This window comes from Boleophthalmus pectinirostris, unplaced genomic scaffold (genome assembly GCF_026225935.1).
Source record: "Boleophthalmus pectinirostris isolate CB_2022bp ecotype Guang Dong unplaced genomic scaffold, ASM2622593v1 HiC_scaffold_16, whole genome shotgun sequence".
Lineage (NCBI taxonomy): Eukaryota > Metazoa > Chordata > Actinopteri > Gobiiformes > Gobiidae > Boleophthalmus > Boleophthalmus pectinirostris.
In genome coordinates, this window is record NW_026571095.1 from 2,570,534 (window position 1) to 2,592,897 (window position 22,364).

The 22,364-nt window shown below is 38.5% G+C and overlaps 1 protein-coding gene across 3 annotated transcripts in view; it reads left to right on the forward strand.

Moving 5' to 3' along the window:
- The first annotated feature begins 597 nt into the window (after nucleotides 1-597).
- The window catches only part of larp4b (La ribonucleoprotein 4B), a 58,481-nt gene continuing 36,714 nt past the window's right edge, over nucleotides 598-22,364 (forward strand). For 2 of the 3 annotated variants that reach the window (XM_055151526.1, XM_020932025.2), the window contains exons 1-2: nucleotides 598-1,098; nucleotides 14,663-14,796. In XM_055151526.1, the coding sequence (XP_055007501.1) occupies nucleotides 14,716-14,796 (81 nt within the window). In that variant the 5' untranslated portion in view covers nucleotides 598-1,098; nucleotides 14,663-14,715. The remainder of the gene's footprint in view (nucleotides 1,099-14,662; nucleotides 14,797-22,364) is intronic. The other variant, XM_055151527.1, reaches the window with a different exon arrangement.

A 22,364-nucleotide genomic window follows, 5' to 3' on the forward strand; every position in this document is an offset into this window, starting at 1 on the left:
GAACTATTATGTAACAGATAATACTCCCTACAACTGTACAACTCGCCGTTATGTGACAGATACTACTCCCTACAACTTTACAACTACTCACACTTATGGAACAGATAATACTCCCTACAGCTATACAACAACTCACCCTTATGTGACAGATAATACTCCCTACAACTGTACAACATGAGAACCCTTATGTGACAGATAAACATATGTCCTGTCAATAATCATATCATCGTTGCCCTGTCTTCCTATGACCTCCTGCATATATTTTATATATTATTTCTTATTTTTAAATTTTATTTTGACTTGTTTTATAATTATGTCTTATTACTTGACGCCTGTCTCTTGCTCTTTTTGCTACTTATTTAGAGTGTATTATTACCTACCATTTATATTTTAGCTTTTTGTTATTATAATATATTGTGATGTGTGAGCTACTGTGTCCAAGTCATTTCTCTTGTGGATCAGTAAAGTTTGTCTAAGTGTAAGTGTAAGTTTGATATGTTTTATTTATTCTCCAGTCGCTCCATGTCGCTTGTGCGTGAGTGAGTGAGTGCTCGTCTCTATAGCGGACCTGCGCCGCGCTCGAAAGGGAAAGGAAACACTTCTCCATTTCCTAAATCCCCTCCCGCTCTGCCTTTAGCTCTAACCAACCGTCTGTTTGATCGACCTAAAGGCTCCGAGTCGCTCTTCTCCTCTCGATTCCGCCTTCCCTGCTTCATTTTTGGACTCCCCCTTCCCTCCAGACCCCGCTTTTTCGCCGCCTCTTGCCCGATCTCCTCGTCGAATCCCAGGCGCCAGATTTAGCGAGCCCAAAGTTGACAGGCGAAGCTAACCCCCCAAAAACTAGCCCGGATTTGACTCACTTCCCTGGGGCGTCATCTCGTCCACTCGTCCCCGGCCGCTTGTGGATACCTCCCCGTGAAGCTGACGAGTGTCCGCGGTGGGTTTGATCGCTGGTAAGCCGGTTGTTTGTTAGCAGGCGTGCGCGGTTTAGCCTGCTAGCTAATACCCTGCGTATTTAGCCAACACCAGGCCTCAGTCCAGCCCCAAAAGCATCTGCTCCAAACACTATTCGCATCGTCGTGCAGTGATAGTTGACAGGTGAGTGCCAAATACGTCTCATTTTCTCTTTGCATTCATCGTAGGGAGCGTTTATCGACTCTCTTGTGATCGTGTTGACAATGTTGTGTGTGTTAGCTCCAGTGCTAATCACATTCGAGCTCGGTTCTAAGCGATGGGGGTTGGGGAATCCGCGAAATCACGCCGGAGGTCGCCATCTTTCATTGGATGCTGCAAAAAGGACTGATCTCCGCTAGCGAGACACGGCTGCAACTCCGCTCCACTTTACGACGGGTTATTTTGTGTGTTTACGCCCAGAAAAAAAGGTTTAACGAGTGTGTTTGTGTCGCTGCGTGTGCCTGTGACGGGAATGTGGCGGTGTTACTGCAAAAACACGGTGGATTTTTGTGTTGTTGTCAAAGATGAGACGTTTCTAAGTTGTGTTGAACTCTAAAAAACGTACCTCCCCATTACAAGGATACTACGATAATGCCATTTTGTATCGCGATTTTCATGGGTGATTGCGATTTGATATCACCATATGCTACATTGCTGATGGTTTATTAAATGTCAGGGATTTGAATAGGACTTATATTTATATTATGAATACTAGGGCTTTGCAAAAATACTGAAATATCGACATTGTATCGTTTAATGTGATGATACAGTATCGATATCGTGGGCTGCTGTATTGCTGTATCACCAACATTGTTTTTGTGTATTTTACTGAATAATTTTGTTAGAGCTACAATTTTGTTGCTTGTTTAGAGAAAGGAAACTCGTTTATGCGACACATTTGACATTTTCACTGTTTTGAGGATTAAAATGAGTGACAAGTGAATGAACAATGAACTGTAAAGCGCTTTGGGTATCTTGAAAGGCAAAGATTAAATGCAATGATTAAATTAAATGGAAATGTTTGTTTTTCATATGAACTTTGCACAAGAAGTGGTTTATCAAAGACTTTTAGTATCACAGCCATGATTTAGCCTTTATTTTTTTATTGAACCATATTGAATCGATTTGAAATATATCGTATTGTATCGAATCGAAAGCTCACTGTATTGAGACCTGTATCGTATCGTGGCCTATGTATTGGGATATGTTCCGTATTGGCATCTTCTGAATGATACTCAGCCCTAATGAATAGAGTTTTCCATAGGTTCTGGTAAAGACAATGGGGCCACAATTCATTTTAGTTTGAGTAATTTAATGGTCCGTGTTCTAATGTTGTTTCCGTCATCACTAACAGACCTGGAGTTGTTTTGTTTCATTCACGCGTGTTTAACACACAATCCCTGCATATTTAGCCTGAGTTCTTCTCTTAAAGTGAAAACACGCTGTTCCAACGGTCATGTCATGTGGTAATGCAGGAAGTGCCTCACACCTTCACGAGAATCATTTGTATGAGTTCAGATCTGTAATTGTCAATCTTTATTGGATTAAAAGTAAAAGGTAGCTGTTAACTTGAAAACTGCCACTAAATGACATCACAAGATGGAACAGAGCATTTGGTGATGTAGACAGAAGTGTTACTCAAACGTGTGAATGAAACAAAACACAGCTTCAGGTCTGTTTGTGATGAAGAAACAACATTATAACATGGCTTAAGTGTAATTTAGGACCTTTAATCTCCTATTGTGTGTAAATCTTGTTTATTGTCTGTATTTAATCTTGTACACAGTCATTTACCAAGAATCATTACTATGAAGGGGCACCGTAGTGTCCTGTATCAATCATTGAAATAATAATATGACTTTTACTTAGTTATAAATGAAATGGAGAATGAGCCAGAAGAGTACATCATCTGATCAGGTCGCTTTTTCCTGCTTACTCTGGTGGTCTAAGAGTGATTAATACAGAAACATATCACATGATTATTATCAACCCCTTTTTATTGGGATAAAAAGCTTTTTTTTTTAAGACTAAATATTTGTTCATTGAATACCGCATTTAACTTTTTGTGATAATGCCATTTACTTTAAGATCCAAAGAGATAAGGTTGTCAGCTATTTTTGAAATAGTGATGTTTTCATAGTGGCATATTTATTATTACGCTACAAATGAATGTTCAGTACTTTTATATGAATTTCTAACTTCAGACTCCAGTGGACTGCAGTTTGAAAAGAAATTACTGCTGTGCTGTCGTATTCATGATAAAAAAAAAAAAACATTGATCATTTTTTAAAAACATAGTTTCTTATGTTTGTTGAACTCTTATAGACTGAATATCTTGTGGAAAGCAAGATACACGCCACTTTGTTTGCTTGAAGTTATCACCTGTAATTGATGTTGGCATTGGCATTTTGACAGTATCTTGTGGTAGAATTTTGTGAACATGTCATTTTGGTTTTTGGTTTTACTCCTCACAACTGTTTTTAAATCATTATTTATCTTATTCACTGATTTGCAAAATTAGAACAAGGATCTTCCATCTCTTGGTGCTCAGTTTGTCTCCTAGATGAAGTAATAACTTTTATTCAGCTGTATTATATGGAGCCATAAAGTCTGTTTTTCATCAAAATCCTTATAGATGTAAGTCAAAACGGATAGTCACAATCCTCACAAGCAAAAGAAAAGGTCCTATATTACTCAAAATTGACTGTTATGATGTTTTTACCTCTTGAAAAACAGACCTGGAGTTGTTTTGTTTCATTCACACATTTATAATCCTTCATTATTAGTCCAAAGCTCAAAATGCTCTGTTCCACCTTGTGATGTCATGAAGCTGTAGTTTTCAAGTTAATGGCTACATTTGACCTTTTGTTTAATAGAGATGGGCAATCTGATGGCTGAAATCACTCAAATGATTCTAGTGAAAGTGTGTGGAGTTTAAAAACACAGTGCAGCACTTCCTGTATTACCATATGACATCACAAGTTGGAACAGAGTGTTTTCTGTTTAAGAGAAGAGCTCATCTTAAATATGCAGGGTGAAACAAATGAATGAAACAAAACAGAACTCCAGGTCTGTTCGCGATGAGGAAACAAAATTATAACAAAGATCAGAAATGGTGTAATATGGGGCATTTTTAACTTTCACATGTTCTAATATGAAAACTTTGCAAACACACCCAGCTCTCCAAAGCAAAGCAGAGCAGAGCAGGGAGGGTCAGGCACTGGGCACTAGTGTTGTGCTTTTGTGTTCTGGTCAGAATGGAGAATGGGAGAATGGGAGTTTGGGTGTGGGGAGGAGAGGAGGAGGAGGTGTGCCAGTCTGCTCTAGAGCCTGGTCTGGGCCTGGCATGTGAGCGGGTGCTGCGGCGCTGGGAGCATGTGTCACAGGCTAATTTCACCTGCACTGCGTCTGTGTGAGGGCTCCGGTCATACGGTGTTTATAGTGTTTATGAGCTGGGGTAGAGCTTCCCAACGTGTGGCTCACATGACCCAAATACTGCTGATGGATTGTTTTGATAAGGACTTTACCAGTGGTTCTTAAAGTGTTGTCACGATACTACAATTTCAACACTAAGGAATAGACTTGAAACTCAATACTGATTCCGATACTACAATGATAATTAAAGGTGCACTATGTAACTTTATGGTTGTGGGTCCATCACCTGCTTGTTTCTATGGAGATGTCATTGCTCTGTCTGGAATGTTCCTCAGTGTGACATTAAACAGCTCCACCTTACATTTATTCAGGTACACGTTTGTTTGTAGCTCAAAAATACTGAGACAAAACATATATTCTGACTGTGAGCAGGGTCGCCTCTCCACAGATCTGAGCTGTAACTTGTAGGGGTGTAACAATAACCGAAATATCGTGATATCATCAAAGTTCTCACAATAATATCATTGACCATCGCAATATGTCAAATTACAAGTCTCTTTACTTAAATTAAGATCTATGGACAGAGGGAACTACATAGACCATGATCCTTTGCTCCATTTCAGTGCAGACTATGTACTTTCTATGAAGAAATAACAGTTCTAAGCACTTTTAATTCTCAGTTCTTTGGATTAAGTCTTGTTAAGGCATTTTAAGAGGAAAAAGTAGCATATTCAGTTTTGTTGCCTCCACAAAATAACACAATAAATATCGTACCGTGAGATATATATTGTGAAAACATCGTTCCGAGAGATTAGGATATTGTTAGATCCCTAATCGTGAGCCTCCCCATCATATCATGAGCTTTCCCACGATATCACAATAAATATCGTACAGTGAGATTCATACCGTGACGATATCATATTGTGAGACTTGGACATTGTTACACCCCTAGTAACTTGGTCTGGTCTTCATGAACGTAGGAAGATTTAAAGGCATACTGTGAAACATTCCAGACAAAGCAATAACATCGCCATGGACAAAATTTGATGGACCCTCCCCCAGAAAAGTTACACAGTGCACCTTTAACAGTATTTCTTTTGACAATAGAATGAGTCTTGGTTAGAGTTACTGTTGGTGGAATGGTCTAGTCCTACTTCAAACTGGGTTTAGCCTTAGTTGAGCTGTGGAATAACTAGTTTATGGACCAGCTTAAGATCTGGCGGTACGTGAAGGGCAGATATTTTCTTAAGTGGTACTTGGTGTGGAAAACATAGGAGCTGCTGTCCTAGTGTCTTTTTAAAGTGAGTTTAATCAGTTGCTGTTTGTTCTGGACTCCATAACATGCCATGATCTGAGAGAAGGTTTAAAGGTGCATTTCGTAACTTTTCTGGTGGGGGTTATGTCAAATGCTTTTCTCCATGGAGATGTTATTGCTTTGGAATGTTTCACAGTATCACATTAAACCTTTCTATCTTCATGAAGCTCAAACCAGACCAAGATACATGTCAGATCTAAGCTATAAAACGACCTGTAATTGAATAAATCTAAGGTAGAACTGTTTAATGTATAATTTACCTCAAAATTGTGAAATAGTGGGTTTTTTTTAATGAAAAATAAACTGTTGTTTGTGTGTTTCTCTGTAAATTAACTTGATCCATCAGGTTTGCCTGAAGTGTACCCATTGAATTGTAATCTGATCTCTCTGACTATCTGCTATTTTGGTCATCTTGTCCCATCGCGATTCAGTGCTTTTCTCTTTAATACAACTCTACGCTCTTGTGTTCTTTACTTTTGATACTATGGAGCAGACTCGATACTCAATACCTATTCTGATACCACAATGATAATTAAAACACTCTTTCATAGTAAATCATAAAACTTTTATATTGCCACGTGGTCTTGTATCATGGGTGTATACTATTTTGTGTGCCCTTTTTTTAGCATCAATAATTGCTGAAATGAGTATCTAGTTTTGATAGTAGTTTTGGCATCGATTACTATCCAATTTTCAATACTTGGACAACCGTAGCTCTGAGTGAATGAGAGGTGGATTTAACCAATTGCAATAAAGTGTGAATTCTTGATAGCTGAAGTTACATGGTTAAGACAGTAAAGCTACTTCTTGAACTGTGATAAAACGTGCTTTGATGAAAACTCCAGCCCATTGGAGACTGCCCCAAACCAAAATGACCAGGGGCCTTTTTTACTGCGGCTTTGAGTGTAAGTCACTGCTGTCAGTGTAGGCTGGAAAGTGGGAAGAGGCGGAGTTTAATGCGGGCCAAAAGTACATGATAGTTTACACAGTAGTTTTTCTGATGTACTCAATATGATTACTGTATTTTCCAGGCTATTGGGCGTGCTTTTAAGCCTCCAAACCCATCAAAAAAGACTGCGCCCCACAATCCAGAGCGCCTTATGCACGAATCCACTCGGGTGTCCCAGCACGACTTCAGTAAACTACAAAGCAGCACTACCCGCAGAACACGCAAACACACACGGAGCAGACGACCACACAGCAAAACACACACGCAGCCACACTCATCACTCCACGCCGACGAGGAACGGAACGGAGGAACGAAACGAGTGCAATGTGCCACTTCTAGACACAACTGAACAACTGAGTCATTGCGAACACGCCGACAATGCAGCGGTCCCAGATAGCACCCTCCCTACACGCCACAACTGAACAAAGCCCAGAGTCACCGTGAACGTGCCAAATAAAGTCCCACTGACCCATCCAACTGTTGTTTCGTTTATAGTTCAGTGCAGTTTATTTGTGAAGAAAGTTCGAAGATAGACCATTTAATGACAGTACGCTTTATAATCCAGAGCGCCTAATAGCCCGTAAAATACGGTAGTTTGCGTATCTCGAGTTCTGTTTCATTCACACATGTTTATCACACAAACCCTGCATCTTTACGCTGAGTTCTTTTCTCATGCTGAAAACACTCTGTTCTACCTTGTGATGTCAGGTGGTAATCATACCATGTCACGGTTACAGGAGCGAATCAGGAGCCATGTCCGTAGGTGGAAATCTGACTGCGAGTATCATAACAACCACAAGAGCCAAACATGATTGAGGTGGTTAAATGTGCCTGCCCTTCTCAAGAAAGCAGGAAGGGGGCTCACTTTAGTAATGAAACGCACTCACTGTCAAACAAACCTGTTGCTAACTTTAACAGGAGGGACCTTGGGAATGAAGTCAGCTGATTGGTCCGTTATTTATGTTCATATCTTGATTTAGGGACAAAATACCAAAATGAAAAATTGAGGATCATGTAGAACCGGTTAAAACAAACATTTAAAGACCTGGACTGAGGCTCACAGCAGCAGAGAGAGGAGCCACAAGATCTCAGTGGAAGTCACTGGATCCAGAGTGAGTAGGAGCCGGAAAAGCGGCTTGGAGCACTTCCTATTTGGAACGCTGCGGCTAGCACCTTAGCTTTGTCCATTCATAAATACGGTCTATGGTGTTAATACAGTGCTCCACTGTGTTTTTAAACTCGATACACCTTCAGTAGTTACATTCCTCACTTGAAAACTACCGTTTCATGACATCACAGGGTGGAACAGCACATTTTCATCTTTGGAGATATAGACGGCCTAAAGGGTTACTGAAGGATGTGTGAATGAATCAAAACACGTGTATGTTTTTGAGGAGGGAACAGCATTCTAACATGGCCTAAAACTCACAAGCAAAGTTTGTGTAATATAGGCCTGTTTATATGCCCTTAAAAAGTGTCTTGAAAGTCTGATAATCTGGAAGTGTGCGTGTTAGCATGGTAGTTGTTGTTGTGGAACAGCGTTTTCTGTTTGAGAGAAGTCAGCCTAAATATGCAGAGTCTCTGTTAAACGTGTGTTTTGTTTGATTCACACATTACCCAGATGAGTAAATGGTGTGATGAGCTCTTTAAAATGAACTAGTACAGTATAATGAGGTAAAGCACCTTTTAATGAATTGCTGGACTGTACTCTTTGTATAATCTTGTGGAATGTTGTTGGTTGGGCCTTTTTTAAAGTCACTGTACAAAACAAGATCTTGTTTTGCCTGTGTCCTATTTTTACATTCTCCCAAACATTCCCTATAGACAGCACCATAGCCGTGTGTGTGTGTGCGTGCACGCACACACACATAGTATCAGGTCATGTATCATCTGGGGGCCTCTCTCGTACCTCCTCTGCCCTGCCTTATGTAACAGGCTGCTTTGTGTTGAGGCATTAATGACGAGATTGTGAAAGCTGTTGTCATAAACGGTCTTTATTTATAATGTTGTCAGCCTCAATGTGGTGCGAGACCCAGACGGGCAATAAATTACAATGCAAATATAAGACTGGGCTGTAGACACTTTTCACACACGCGCACACGCACCAAACTCTCTGTGAAAGTGAAACAAAGATGAGCATTCCAAAATAAAGATGGAAGATAATGGGCTGAAAGTAGCAACTGATTATTTTAGTAGTCTACTCGTCAGCAGTTGAATTTTCGATTAGTAGACTAGTCAAACGATTGTTTCCATTACAGTGTTGTACATTAAAGATTACTTTGGGGCTATTAAGCTATTTTTTTTAATCCATCATGTTCCCTGCTCCTTCATGACAATTCTTAATAAATATACAAAAGCATGTTACAGAACTGTTCACAACAACTCGACAAACCTGATGAGCTGTGCAGTTGTGTCATTAGCGAGATTCATACTGATTATGTTGTGATTTCTTTCCGCGCAAAGTCACTCCCCCTTCAAAGCACTACGGGAGGGGAGCAGCAAAAATGAAAGTAAAATATATAAAACTTGTTAATACATTATTTTCGGCAATTATAGCATTTTCAAAATGATAAAAGGCAACATGGTGATCTAAATATGATACGTGTAAGCAGAAGCAGTTAATAGCCTCTCTTTAATAACGCCACTATCTTTTTTAAATGATTATTAAATTATTTTTGTATATGATTTAGATTCTGTAAAGTCCAGACAAGGATTTGGAAGATCAAAACCCCAAGTGTTATGTTTTATATTTGATTAGTCAGATGATTTTATTGTTATAGCCCTACTAAAGTTTAAAGCTGTATTGCACTGCAGTACAATGTGGCTCTTAAGTTTGTGTTTGCATTAAGGTTTAAACATTTTATTGATCACAAACCCAGATAAAAGGTCTCACGATAACAAAACCTGATGCATGATATATTGAAGTAATATAACATATAATGATAAAAGATAATATTGAAACTACTAAAGCAGGATTATCGCCCAAAAACGGTTCTAAATGTACAAAGTGCTTAAAAAGTCCTGAGCTGCAGTGAGTAAATAGCAGAATAGAACACTTTAGTGCATAGTGTTTGTCAATAATGAGTCATAAAAGTGATTCAAGCCAACGTTTTATGGCTCTGATCTTATCATATAGAAAAAAATTCCCCAGTACTGCAAAGGAAATGCACCCGCGATAAATACTGAATAAAAAGAAACATTGTGAAGTTGATATAGTAATTATCGTGATGGGTCTAGAGACATGAGCGTTGTTGCCAGGAACAAGTAATAAAGATTTAAATACCTACTTCTTTATTTCACCGTTTAAAATCAGGTGCCCCGTCTTTGAAATGATTGTGTTAAAAGTGAATTGTGATGTTGCCTTGTCTGATATTTTGTTAACTTTGTACAACCGTAAATGCAAATTATGGATGCACCAATACAGAAACTGGTATTGAATAGGCTGATACTGAAAATCTTGCTGGATCTGATATCGGTTCCATAATATCGGTAAAGACTAGGAGTGTACAAAAATATCAAAATATCGACATAACCTTTAGTTTAATGTGCTGTACAGTATCAATATTGTGGGCTGCTGTATTGATATATCGCAAAGTGTATTTTTTGGTATATTTTACTAAATTATTTTGTTACAGCTACAGTTTTGTTGCTTGTTTAGTGGAAGGAAACTCACATTTTTAGTTTTGATGATTAAAATGTTTGTGTTTCATATGAACTTTGCATATGAAGTGGTTTAACAAAGACTTTTAGTATCACAGACATGATTTAGACTTTATTTTTTATTGCATCATATCAAATCGATTGGAAATATATCGAATTGTACCGAATCGTACCCTCACTGTTTCAAGATATGTATCATATTGTGGCTTATGTTTTGAGGTATGTATCGTATCGACAACTTCTTTATGATTCCCAGCCCTATTAAAGACGATATCCTGGTTGGGCCTTTAATTAAATGTAATCTATTTGCAGGCTGATTTTGACCTATAAAGTCTCGTAATTTAATACAAAGCTGTTGAGTAGTGATTTGAAGGATAAATAACAGTTGAATAACTCAACACAAGTGTAATTTCCCATACCTACACTGGTATCGGTTAATATCGGGTATTGTGAGATACTTAAAAGTGCATTGCATTACGTTTCTGGTTGAGGGTCCGTCCAATGCTTTTATCCATGGAGATTGCTTTGTCTAGAATGTTCCGCAGTATGACATTAAACCTTTCTATCCTCATGGAGACCAAACCTGAACAAGTTACAGGTCAGGTCTGTGGAGACGCTACCCCGCTCACAGTCAGAATGCTTGATTTTCTTGAGCAATAAAACCAATCAGACTTGAATAAATGTAAGGTAAAGCTGTTTAATGTCACACTGTGGAACATTCCAGGCAGAACAATGACATATCCATAAAAACAAGCAGGTGATGAATCCCTAACCGAAAAGTTACATAGTGCATTTTTAAAGCCAAAGTATCGATCAGTATCAGAACTGAAAGAGCTCGACGGATGCGTTCCTATTGCACATATTTGGTAGACGCCGTGATAAGCATACATTGATTGAAGCCCCCGTCTCCGCCATGTGCTGGGATCACTGTTGGGGTCAAAGGTCAGCGGCTTTGGCCACTCTTTCTGCTTTGTCTGAAAACACAGAAGCCCCGGTCACAGACAGGGGCACAATTGTTGGCAGATTATCAGAGCTATGCTAACACGAATGGGGTTAGCTACTAAGTGATTTAACTTTATTTAGTGATTTAACTCTATTGCGCGTTACTGAAACATTGGTATTTCCTGCAGATAACTTAGAATCATTTATGGGTGTATAGAATTCCTTCAAACCTTAGTTGTGTTAAATATTTTTATATACACACAACACCAGCAGAGGGAGCTAGGCCTGTATACACCAGTGCAGTGAAGAAATGCTAGAGAACATTGCAATCTACACAAAAAGGGTCGTTCATTCCATTATTTCATGTTATAAAATAAAAACGTTTTGTCATAGAACAGATATATAGTAAAAGCAACTCTTAAGATCAAAATGAGCCTGATGCGTGTAAAGCATTTTATTGTTTGTAAACCGGAGAGTTTGCTGTTAGCATGCTGGTTGTTATTAACATTACAGTTTACCGTATTTTCCCCTCTATTAAGGCGCTCTGGATTATAAGGCGCACTGTCATTAAATGGTCTATTTTCAAACTTTTTTCACAAATAAACCACACTGGATTATAAAGGAAACACAACAGTGTGATGGGTGAGTGGTTTTGTTTGTTTGTGGCGTTCACGGTGACTCTGGGCTTTGTTCAGTTGTGGCGTGTAGGGAGGGTGCTGTCTGGGACCAACGGATTGTCGGCGTGTTTGCAGTGACTCAGTTGTTCAGTTGTGTCTAGAAGTGGCACATCGCACTTGCTTTTTCGGTTCGTTCCTCATCTGCGTGGAGTGATGAGTGTGGCTGCGTGTGTTTTTCGCTGTGCAGTCGCTGTCTGCTCCATGCGTGTTTGCGTGTTTGCATGTTCTGCTTTGTAGTTTACTGAAGTCGTGCTGGGACACCCGAGCGGATTCGTGTATAGGGCACGTAGTCGTTTTTTGATGGGGTTGGAGGCTTAAGAGCTCGCCCAATATCCCAGAAAATACGGTAGTTATTTTAAGGTGCACTGAGTAACCAAATTAAACTCTTCTGGTGAAGGTGGAGTGTTCGCCACCTGATATCTCCGTGGAAATGTTATTGCTTTGTCTAGAATGTTACAGAGTATAGATTGAACTTATCTATTCACAGAAGAAATGACTGAAATTTTGAGCAATACAAACAGGCGATGAGTAAATGCGATTGCTACGTTTAATGTCATATCATGGAACATTACAGGCAAAGCAATGACATCTCCATGGAGACAAGCAGGTGGTGGATCCTCAAGGCAGAAATGTGGAGCAGTGCACCTTTACTGAGAGGCACAGTCTACATGAATCTGAACGAGAACGAGAAAGTTGAATTGTACCAGGCTGTAGGACTAGTGATCATTTCCACCTGTAGTGCCTGGACAGTGACAGCAAAGGTGGGAAAAGTGGTGAAATTATTCTTTTGCAAACACCATTTCCTGTTTTATCTGTGTCTTTTACACCTCTGTAAATATGCTCTGAAATGCAAGCAGATGATGTATTAGTTTCACAATGCGTCAGTCTTACTATGATACTGCTTCTAGTTCTAGGTGCTAGAAATGCAAACTCTGAGCTGGTAACCTTATAAATTACTAGGGGTGGGACAAGACACAAGTTTCACGAAATGAGACGCACCACGAGATCGGGTCCACGAGGACAAGACGAGATTTTGACATCATTTGTAATATAATAAGCAGTGTAATCCATTTCACAATTTTTGGCTTCACTATTTTCATTTAATTTATGTAATACTTTGTCATTTGTTAAAGAGTTTATTCAAGTGCTGTATAAATGCTTCTTTGTCTTATTATTATCAAAGGGTATTTCTCACGGGAAAACCAGCTCCTCATTATCTGTTATCTTCCACACGTGCAGTCCTCCCTACGCACATCCCTCCCTACACCTCAGCAGCTGGCTCACACACACAGAATACACACTTTTATTTTCTGTGCTTTTTTACTGTGATAGAAAAATGTAACCGCCCATTTATTCTTGTAACCTGTGTGATTCAATAAATATGCAGCGGGTTGAAAGTGACCCTTTGACAGTTAAGAGCTGTAGCAGCGCCACTGTCCCTCGCCACGAGTAAAAACCCCAAATTCTACCTTCTGAATTTCTTTGTGTTAATATCTGTTATTTTCTGACATCATTGTAGTACTGCTTTTTTCTCAAATTGTATAACTTACCAGCTCTTAACTCTTTTTTTTTTTTTGTGCACATGTGAGAAAAACTGGACAATCTTGTGGCAATTTTGTCTTGTGAGATCTTGAGGCATGAGATCTTGTCCCATCTCTGTAACTCGCAAATTGAATAGGTCAGATAATTGCTCTTAGATGTGTCTTTTTTAACATGAGTTGGTACGCTAATGCGATAAACATAAGGATGCCATGATAACAGTAGGGATGTAACAATAACTGAAATAGCGTGATATCTAGGGGTGTAACGAAATCCAAGTCTCACGATACAATATCATCACAGTATGAACCTCATGGTACAATATTTATTGAAATATCATGGGAAAGCTCACGATATGGTGGGGAGGCTCACGATCAGGATGTGACAATATCCAAATCTCTCGGTACGATATTTTCACGATATACATCTCACGTACGATATTTTCACGATATACATCTCTCGGTACGATATTTTCACGATATACATCTCACGGTACGGTATTTATTGTGATATTTTTTGGAGGCTAACAAAACTATTAATATGCGACTTTATCGTCTTAAAATGCCTTGACAAGACTTAATCCAAAGAACTAAGACGAAAGTGCTTAGAACTGTTATTTCTTCTGAAATGGAGCAAAGGATCATGGTCTATGTAGTTCGCTCTGGCTTTTTTTTTAAGCTATTGCTGCACCATAACTCTTCATTTAAGCAAAGAGACTTGTGATTCGATATATTGTGATGGTCCATGATATTATAGTGAGAACTTTGAAGATACGATATCACAATATTTCGGTTATTGTTACACGTATCGTCAGAGCCCTCACAATAATATCGTGGGCCATCACAATATATCGAATTATAAACTTCTTTGCTTAAATGCATTGTTTTATTGCAGCTACAGATACAAAATGGAGGAAAGTACATAGACCGTGACCTTTTGTTCCATTTCAATGCCGACAACATGAAGAAATAGCTGTCATAAAGAACTGTTCTATCTTCTTTGGACTTGGACATTATGACTCTAATCAAGGCCTTTTAAAAGGAAAAAGTATCATTTGTTCAGTTCTTTTAGCATCTCCACAATATCACAGTAAATATCGTATCATAATTGTATCATACTGTGTGATTTAGATTAACCTTAGCCTTAGTGAAACAGTGATGGTGACTCAGGTGTCAGACAGGCTTCTTTCTGAATGCTCTCCTCGGTGTTGAAACTCACACTTCTTTTGTTTGTCCCTCCTCCTTGCCGTAGCTTACCTGGTGACACTGCGACTTCTCCCTGAGGAGCCAAGAAGCAGACGGCTCATGACTTCTGACCAGGACACGAAAGTAGTCGCTGAACCCCAGGTGCAGCACGTGCAAGAGGCAAAAGAGAACGCTCATTTGGTAAGTTAAAGCATCACTGTGGAACTTTCCTGCTCGAGGGTCCGTCGAGTGCTTTTCTCCGAGGAGGTGTTATTGCTTTGTCTAGAGGCGCTCCTTTTCACAGAAGGAATGATTGTATTTTTGAGCAGTAGAAACACTCTCAAGGAATAAATGCTAGATGGAAACGTTTAATGTGATACCATGGAACATTTCAGGCAAAGCAGTAACATCTCCATGGAGACGAGCAGGTGGCAGACGCTCCACCAGAAAAGTTTGCTTTGTTTCTTTGGTTGAGTACATGGAGTAGCAGCTTGTTTTTGTAGCAGCTTATTGTTATTTGGGCATTCTGCAGCTCTTTGGTTTGGGCTCCGGCACCTGTTTGTTTCTATGGAGATGTCATTGGTCTGCCTGGAATGTTCCGCAGTGTGACGTTAAACAGCTCTACTTTACATTTATTCATTTACATGTGGTTTTATAGCTCAAAAATACTCAGGAAAACTTTTGACTGTGAGCGGGGTTACATCTCACAGATCTGACCTGTAACTTGGTCTGGTTTGTGTTTCATGATGATAGAAAAGGTTTAAAGCCATACTGTGAAACATTCTAAACAAAGCAATAACATCTCCATGACAATGCAACATCTCTGACACATTTGATATACCGTCCTCCAGAAAATTTACACAATGCACCTTTTAAGTTTATGTTGTTTTTGTAGCAGAGTTGAGAGTAGCAGTTTGTTGTTGCTCTTTGAGCCTAAGAAAACAATAGGTCATTTTTTACTTCATGGCGTTGGTATTTGGGAGTGACTGCTTTGTAGCATGTCTCTGAAATGGCCTCAAAATTTGTAGTTGATGGGTTCAAACTGGTGTTGTCATGATAGTAAAATTTCAAAACTAAAGAATAGACTCAATCCTCAATATTGGTTTTAATACTCAAAAATTTTAGTTTAGAAATCTCTTTTTTTATATAATAGTGTAACAACACAACAATAGTATTTGTTTATTATACCATTTGATCTTACACTGGTTCTGGTTTCGATACCAATTTTAGTCTGGATTTAGTATCTGATTTGCAATATTTTGACAACCATACAATTAATTTATTTCTAACTTCACATGTTTATATAATAATATGGTATAATATAGTTCAGCCTTTGTTTTTCTTTTTTATATACAGAGAACAGTTTCAGATTGACGCTTTAACTTGTTTGCGTCAGTGCTCGTCCTAAGAATGGGATGATTAATAATGCATAATGATAGTTTTGTAGATGCAAAACACTTTCTAATAGAACTAGTTAGTTTGGATATCAGTGTCTGTATCATTTAGTACCTGATTTTCAATACTTCTGACAACCCTGGTTCAAGGAAGTCATTTATTTTGAATGTCACATGTTGTCTTAATATAGTTTAGCTTTTGTTTTTGTTTTGTTTATTTTAATACAAAGGACAATTTCAGATGGACACTTTGACACTTGATCGCATCAGTGCTCTTCCTAAGAATGAGATAATTAATAATGTGTAATGATAGTTTTATAGATGCTAAATTAGAGTTTTGAGAATACGTTTTGTTCTTATACTCTTTCTGATAAAACTAGTTAGTTGGGAACCAGTTTTGATATAATTTATGATTTTTTTTTTTATTTTTCTTATAACAACCCTAGTTCAACCAAGTAATTTATTTTAACTTGACATATTGTCTCTAATATAGTGTATAGTTCATTTTTTTTGTTTGCTTGTTTTTTTATATATATATATATAGAAAAGTTTTCAGATTGATGATTTAACTTGATTGCGTCAACGCTCTTCCTAAGAATGGGATGATTAATAATGCATAATGATCGTTTTGTAGATGCCAAATTAGAACCTTGTGGACGTATTGTCATAAAAAAGTAGTCAACAAAGTCAGCTAAAGGACACGGAGCTCACCAAAAAAGAAATAAATCAAACTTACAGTGCGCTAGTGTTTTTAATTTTACACCGTCAACCGTGTTTTAGCACACTTCTGATGGATTGCCATAATACTTTTGGGACACACTCATCTGTATCCCCCCTCCCCTTAAATTTAAAGACTTGTTTTTGCAAATTTTGAAAAAACCCCTTGTTCCTCTCCAAATGAGCGAACATTCAATTCAAAGAGTATTTTACCTCTCTGGGGCATTAACTGGTAACACATAACACATTTGCATCACCATATTACTGTTTTGAATGATGTTATATTTGCCGAAAACAGTGGTAGTAGTAACATGTTTTATGAGTTTCACTTCTGTTTTTGACGCCAATGAAATGACTGCACATCGCATCAGTCTCGTTAAGTTGTTGTGTACAGTTTAGTGTCATGTTTTTGTGTATTTATGGAGAATAGCCGTGTGGGAGTGTGGGTGACGTAGGCTTGTGAGCTGAGCAGTGGACAGAATCTCACAGCTAACCGTAAAGAGGGTTTAAATAGGGCCCAGGAGAGATCACTAAATTACTGAAACATGCATGGATGACATTCAACCTCTTCAGGGATGTTTTTGTTGAGGGAATGAACTGATTTTGCATAGTACCTCTTCTTTAAAGGTGTTTAAAGGTAAAACTGTCTTAGTTTTTGGTTGGGGGTCCATCACCTGCTTGAGATGTCATTGCGCTGTCTGAAATGTTCCACAGTATGACATTAAAGAGCTCTACCTTACTTTTATTAAATTACAGGGGGTTTTATATCTCAAAAATACCTAGAAAAACACATTCTGACTGCAGACCTGACCTGTAACTTGGTCTGGTTTGGTCACTATGAAGATAAAGTTTAATTAAATAAACTAACTAAATAATTAAATAAATAACTATCTAACTAACTAAATAAATAAATCAGGCCATACTGTGAAACATTTCAGACATGGGAATAACAGTTCCATTGTGAAAAGCATTTGACGGACCTTCCACCAGAAAAGTTAAACCTTAAACTTTTAAAAGTGTTTGCCTGTATATTAAATGATAAAATCCACCTTGCGTACATCAACAGCTTCATTTGTGACTGCGTTTATTCTTAACTTCTATGGCAACGGTGGCCTGAGCGAGCATCTCCACAGCTGTGCTCCTTTTGACGCCGCTTGATTTCCCACACTGATTGTGTTTAACCAGGAGAAACAGGAGGCTGAGGCTGCTGTAACTGAAGAGCCCTGACCTGTTTTTATTTGCCTCTTTTCATCTCAGAGTCACGGCACTATTGAGTTTAGGCTCATTCTTTATGTCGCAAATATTCAGCCTGCCCCTGTCACCGGCCCACTGCTCGGGCTTCTCACAAAACCTGGACGCTGCTGTAAAGAAGTGATACAACTTCATGAAAACATGCAAGCACGTTTTTAGTGTGTTTTAACTCACACATTGCAATTGCATCAAAGCTATATTTTGTAACTTTATAGCCAAAAAATAGACTGACATTAAAGCCTGTTTTTGAGTATGGATGAGTTTTTTGGACAGAAAAACCTAGAAAAACATGCGTCCTTATTGTGAGTGGGCTTGCATCTCTACAGACCTGACTCATACTTGGCCTAGAGGAGGGCCTCTTCCTGCTTCCATGGACATGTATCTGTCTCCAAGTTTCTATTTCAGTGCAATCATGCAGCTGACATTCCACCCTCAGAAAGTTACATACTAACACTTTAAGGTGAGACCTGCCCATCTGCATCAAGTGTTAGAATTTTCCACAGCATGGCCTTAAACCTTTACACCTCCCAGTGTTCCCACGTCATGGAAATCCTGGAAAAGTCACGGAAATTGAAAATGTCATTTTCCATGCATGGAGAAGTCATGGAATTTTAGTATCTCTTTCACTCAACTCCAGCGTTCTGTTAAGTTCTCATGAAGTGTTACGACCCAGCTCGTTTGGGGTGAGGGAAGTAACAAAAATAAAACCAAGAAAAATGCAGGAATAAAGGTAAACAAAACACTAAGAAATAAACTAAGAAATTTCCACACGAACGTAAAACTTAGCACACTTAAAAACTTTTTTTTTTTTTTAAGTGACGACAATAAATGCACTGACAGGATTAGGTGAGTGGAAAGAGTTAACATTTCATATTTAGCCCTAAAAGTCTCATCAGTTCTACACATGCAGGTACTGTAAAGTCTAAAATTCACTTCAGGTCATGAAAAAGTCATGAAAAAGTTTTGAAATTTTGTTAGTGCAAAAGGATGGGAACCCTGATCTCCATACAGACAAGCAAGTTTCCCCACAATAGCAAATTATAGGTCAAACCTGTGGAAAGGCAAGCCCGCTTACAGTAGGAATGGATAATATTGAAGGTATCTTTGAGCAATAAAACTACTATAAAATCCAAGAGTAATAATGGTTTAATGCTATATTGTGGAACATTTCAGGAAGAGTGACTACATCTTTATGGAGATCAGCAGGTTTTAGGGCTGTAGACCTGTAGTCATTTAGTCAGTTAATTGGCTGATGGTGTCTTGGTTGACCACAGCTTGTATTCGTCGACTAATAATTTCTTTACAGTTTAAGGATGTACACTGGTCTCTCGTCGCAGGTGTTACATTCTAAAAATAACCCGCTATAGGTGAAATCCACGAGGTAGTCATCTTTATATTTTACAATGATTATATCTGTTTTAAGACTGTAAAACCCCTCACCACACACTTTATACACTTTTCTCAGACAGGACAATTACAACCCTTTTTGCATCCTTCTTAAAATTTAAAGCTGTTGTCATCGTTATTTTCCTCTTTTTTTATGTAACAAACGAAAGATTCATTTATTCCGTAATGGAGCCCAAGAGCGCAGAGTCCTACCTAAGTCAGTTTTTGGAGACCCGCGCCCACGCAGTACAGCACCACACCCGCCCGTTAACCCAAGATTATATCAAACTTTTGCGCTGTATACGCCACGGACTGAACCAGGACTGAACCAGGACTAAACCAGGACTAAACCAGGACTAAACCAGGACTAAACCAGGACTAAACCAGGACTAAACCAGGACTAAACAGGAACTCAATGTCAGGATGGGCTCGAAGGTGACCGCAGGAGAAAGGACCACCTCAGCTCCACACCTCACGGAACTAATCGCGTCCGTTGCCCAATCGTGCTTTGTGGACACCCTGCATGGGGTTCTCACTCTTAAGTCCAAGATTAGTCCTGGTTTAGACCTGATTTAGTTCTGGTTTAGTTCTGGTGTAGTTCTGGTATAGCCCTGGTTTAGTCCTGACCCGCCCATGTGTAATCACTACCTGCCCGCATACCTGCCCGTAATCAGGACGCAGGGGGAGGGACACAATGCGTGTTCATTCACTGTTTAAAAAAAAAAAAAAAAACATGCAAAATGGCACTAAAAAAAAAAAAATCCGGGAGACTGCGAAAGGTGAACCACGATATAGCGAGGGACGACTGTATATGGGACAGGAGCAGACAGAAGAAAGTATGGTGTGGATTAGCTGATGATTTGGGTTGCTCTACATTTTACAGTATAGTTTCTTAGACAGTTCTTATTCAGTTTCTGTTTTGTTTTGCACGAACTCCTGTGCAGTTGAGATTCGTGGTCAGATCGTAATAGATTTCCTTTTTTTTGCCCCGCCCTCTTTTTAGTCAAGTAATCGGTCAACAGGTCATCTCTTTAGTCGATTAAGAACTTCTTTAATCGACTACAGCAGGTTTAGTGTTTTAAGTTTTTATTAATTCTATTATCAAATGCTCCTGATTTCAGTCTCTTTGCGTCTTGTGTTCACCGTTCAGTGCCTTCTGTTTGGACAAGGGCTGAATTTTTTCCTGCTAATGTTATTAGTCCAAACTCGATTAACCACATTTTATAACCTCGTTTTATCAGCGTGCGGAGTGCAGTCAAAGTGCAGTGTGTGCGCGATGACCTCGGATGACGTTGCGTGTGGCGTTTGATGGATGACGACAGCCCGAAGTGGGAGATGCAGTGTCCTGGCACAGCGTCTCTATAAATATCTCCTAAAGTGACAACACCGGGATCGGACTCTGCCCCTCTTACTCCCAATATTATCTCACACATTAGAAAGGGAGATTAGCAGACTGTTTTACAAGTCATAACACGGTCCACATAGAAACAACATAAGAAGATAAGACATGATACTCAAAGTGATTATAGTTAAAGCGCCAATATTACCAATTTTCAAGTTTCTTCATCAAAAACATACCTGTAGTTGTGTTTTGTTTCATTCGCACATACATTTGCACATTTAGGCTGAGTTCTTTCAGACAGAAAATCTTTTAGTGCAAGTCTGAGTCCCAATCTATCCCCATTGTTGAAGTTCGAGTCAGAGTAATTCAAATAAGGTTACTCCAGCTGAAGCCATTAGGGTATGGGTCATTTGAACTTAAAAACATATTGGACTTGTGTCTGCTGTATACTTGGGCCCGGTCAAGCAGAAGTAAACAGCAAGATCAAAAATTCAAGTTAATGCATCTGATATAAAAATGTATTGAACAGATACATATGTCCTCTAGTTTATGAAACTGTTGACCTTTTTTCTGTTCCATTTTTGGTTCTAAAGTTCCATACGTTTTAAACAGACCATGTATGAAACATGGAACAAAAATTATTTCCCAAATTTCAAAGACCTGAAAATCATGTAAATAAATGGATGTATTTCATCATATCTTGTGTTATTCCATCTTTGAACTGTTGATGAAGGTACATGATTTTTTTATTTTTTTTTAATGTATTTAAAATGATAAAAATTTGCTTGGAAGGGCTGACATATTTTTTTATATTTTATAATTTATATTTTACAAATTATGTAAAATCATGCACCTTCTACTTGCTTGCACAATTTTCCCTCCGTTACCATGACCTTTCTTAATAAAAAATCTCATGACTCAAAAAGTCAGAGGTTTTTCAACCTAATCTTGTACCATATGGTAGAAAACTATATGAAGCAAATATTCAAACCAGTTTGTTAAGGATATGTAAGTGAGAACCAAGCTAGTTATCACTGTTTGGATTTATTGCCCAAAAAGTGCTGCATATTTCATTCCCTCCGTTAACGACATGAGTTTTTAAATTTTTTGTCAACAACTTGAAATAATATCACAGGTTTAACTTTACCCTGTTGGAGTCTTAACTCTTTCCTACATTTTGATACTTTACTTATTTCAATAATCTAGTTTCTGAATAAGAGACATTTGAATGTAAAAAATCTGCCCCTGTTTCCCTCCGTTACCGCTTGACCAGACCCACTTATAATGTATCATACCCATGGATCATTGTTATAATTTGGACATTTAAAATTATATTATTATATTCATCTAAAATGACTTGATAAAAGGAAAAAAGTCAGTTTCTGCATTATAAAACTGCGAATTACATTGGGAGCTGACGTCGCTGTAAACGTCATAGCGGTGAAATAGTCTGCACCTGCTACAGATCATGTTAGTAAGCCACAGATTTTATTATTATTATTTTTTTATTTGTACCAAAATGACTACATGATGCTGCCGAATCCTACACTCATCACAGACTAATAAAATAAAATTAGATGACGAAGAGCAGTGGGCGTATGCTGGTGGCGGTGAAAATGAGTGGCTGATCGGCAATATGGCTTCTTGAAAATAAGATTAAATATTCCACAAACGCGTGA